Source organism: Nicotiana attenuata, chromosome 1 (assembly GCF_001879085.1).
Source record: "Nicotiana attenuata strain UT chromosome 1, NIATTr2, whole genome shotgun sequence".
In the NCBI taxonomy this organism is placed as follows: Eukaryota; Viridiplantae; Streptophyta; class Magnoliopsida; order Solanales; family Solanaceae; genus Nicotiana; species Nicotiana attenuata.
Genome location: NC_031989.1, coordinates 30792448 through 30794997, shown reverse-complemented (window position 1 = coordinate 30794997; position 2550 = coordinate 30792448). Strand labels below are relative to the sequence as shown.

Here is a 2550-nt window from a genome sequence, read left to right as displayed (position 1 = left end):
AAATTTTGTCCATTAAATTATCTTATCGATCGACAAATCCAAATCCAAATCCAAAGCGCCGAGCCGAGCGAGCGAGCGACGGCGGCGCGAGGGTTCATTCTCTTCAACTCCTTTTAAGAGCTTTAAGAAGTGATTCTATATATAAGCACACAAATGTAGTTGTCCCTCACCAATGAGGGACAAAGTGCAAGTCAAAAGCTCACTTTATTCAGATTATCATTTCCCTCCATTTTATTTCTCACCATTTCCAATTCACACTCTTATACTTTAAAGCCCAATGCTTAAAGTCTTTGAAGTTCAATGCCTTTAAAGTCCAACACTGTCAACTGGATCTGCACTAGCAGACGGCAGCTCTTTCATATCACAGTCAGCTTCATGTTGTGAAACTTTATAAGAAGATTGTCAAACTCTGTTGACGTTGATGAATTGGTATTTACATTCGCACATTTCTTAAGATGAGCATGCCACTGGTTTTTGATATCGTTGTCCGATCTTCCTAGTAATTTTTCTGCAATGGCTGACCATCTGTGCATGATTAGATACGCGCGTTATATTAATTAGTACTCCAAAAGGGATTACAACTTAGTTTAATTAATAATGCAATGTATTGTTGCAATATATATATATATACCTGTTTCCGAGTTCATTGTGTAATTTAATAATGAGTTCCTCTTCTTCAAGGCTATAATTCCCTTTCTTCAAACCAGGTCTCAAGTTATTCATCCATCTCTGTCTGCAGCTCTTTCCACATCTCATTAGTCCTGAAAAATATCCAAAAATAATTACTATTAAGAACTTTCTCTTCCTAAAAGGTACTTAAGTAATAAGAAATGACAACAATCAGAAAAAGTTTGGGGTTCCATGTACACTAACCAGCATATTTAGGCAATTGCCGCCAATTCGGATGGCCATGCTTTTCAACAAAAGCTCTTAATTTGTTGTCTTCGTCTTCACTCCATGCACCTTTCTTCATTCCATTTTTGTCAACAGATGGAGTTCTCACCATTCTTTTTTTTTTTTTCTATTATAAGTACTAGTATTGGATCTCTCTTTGCCTTTTTAATTTGATTTCTTTATCTTAAACTCTATCTGACCAACTTGCAATGTAATGCTTCAGTCTTATATATGGTGAGCAGACAACGATTGAAGCCGTGTTTTAGATTATTTTATCCTTCAACTAAAACAAATAAGAACTTGTTTTTTTATTTTATATATATAATTTCTCCCAATAACAACTAGGCGTCAAGGTCAAAGGTCTCAAGATATAAATACAATAAAGAGATTAAGAGACTGCTCAAGTGTCTTGACTCTGGTTATAAGCTTTGGATACCAACTAAAGATCCAGTTGTTTGAACAAAAATATAAATCTTGGTTCACATAATTAAATTTATGTAAACAAGGGTTAATCTTAGCTAACAATAATATCCTTACATCATAGTTTTGAAAGATCAATTGATGTTATACAGATTTGGACGAACAGTAATAATATCACGTGATAAATGCTCTGGGAAATCAGGAATAGTAATGTAGCACACAATATCTAATGAACAACAATAAATGACATTTAAGTAAATAGGAAGAATGATTCACCCAATAAAGAATAGAATAAGGGGATCTTCCTCCTTACAATGATTGACAATTAAATCTTCGAATAATCAAGGATTTCTCGGATATGATGGTAAAGTATAGACAAGAATTTCAGTGGAAAGGTGATCTTTGTATCAAGTGAGAGCCGAATCTTTTAAGTCAAAATGTCTTTCTTACAAAATGAATGTCACATTCCCCCTCTATCATTGTCTCCTCTTTTATTTATATGGGACATGTTTCTGAAAATTCCTAATAGTATAAGTGCAAAAAATATCCACTAGAATAATCCCTTTAATATCTTATCTTGAAAATTAGCCGTTACTGCTCTATCAACGGTATTCGACCTCGACCCTTGTTGACGCCTTGACTACGGCTCTCGTCGACTCTTCGACCAGAGGCTTTGCGGCTTCTCGGACCATCTTAACAAATTATGTTTTTTAGGGTTCTTCTCGTAGTATTATCTTGACCTAAATATTCTAAGGGAGGATTTTGACTCATACAGTTAGTCCTTCCGCTTATTGAGACCGGCCTCAAGCAGGCTTGATGAGCGGATTCTGTTCATTGTGATCGAATCAATTGGGCGAGCTGAGCGTGCCGTGATGATAGTGGCGAGCTGACAACGTGGCCTTTCGTGAGTCGCGAGTCTCGAACGCTTCGTTTCACAATCGGTTTGTTGGAGTTGTGTTGTCCACGAATCAGGGTGACATCATGATGCCATGCGTCACCATGAATTCTCGATGCGTTGCTTCGTTTTGCGTGTGACTCCTGATTGGACTTGCCACTTCGGTTCCGATGCCAGGTAATGATGAGCCGATTTTCGTTTCTGGTGCCTGAGTCCTTATAAATAGGGATTTTAGGATATAACTTTATAGTTTTCAGATTTCTTGTGTCGAAACCCTATATCCCATTCTTTTTCTCCCATTGCTTTGCACTTTTCCCCTCTGTTCCAGCGATTCCCGTGGT

General features: G+C 37.0%; 1 protein-coding gene across 1 annotated transcript; it reads right to left on the bottom strand.

The window, feature by feature from the left end:
• LOC109234569 (myb-related protein Myb4-like) lies at window positions 357–1006 on the bottom strand. The gene is made up of 3 exons (XM_019400606.1): window positions 874–1006; window positions 632–761; window positions 357–525 (listed from the first exon to the last, which is right to left on the bottom strand). The coding sequence occupies exons 1-3, from the start codon at window positions 1004–1006 to the stop codon at window positions 357–359; spliced, it is 432 nt and encodes a 143-aa protein (XP_019256151.1).

Excerpts from the sequence above, each read along its gene's own strand:
- LOC109234569 (XM_019400606.1), bottom strand. The coding sequence starts at position 1,006 with ATGGTGAGAACTCCATCTGTTGACAAAAATGGAATGAAGAAAGGTGCA. Across the intron at positions 762-873 it reads GCAATTGCCTAAATATGCTG|GACTAATGAGATGTGGAAAG; the intron begins GTTAGTGTACAT and ends GATATTTTTCAG. Across the intron at positions 526-631 it reads CACAATGAACTCGGAAACAG|ATGGTCAGCCATTGCAGAAA; the intron begins GTATATATATAT and ends AATCATGCACAG.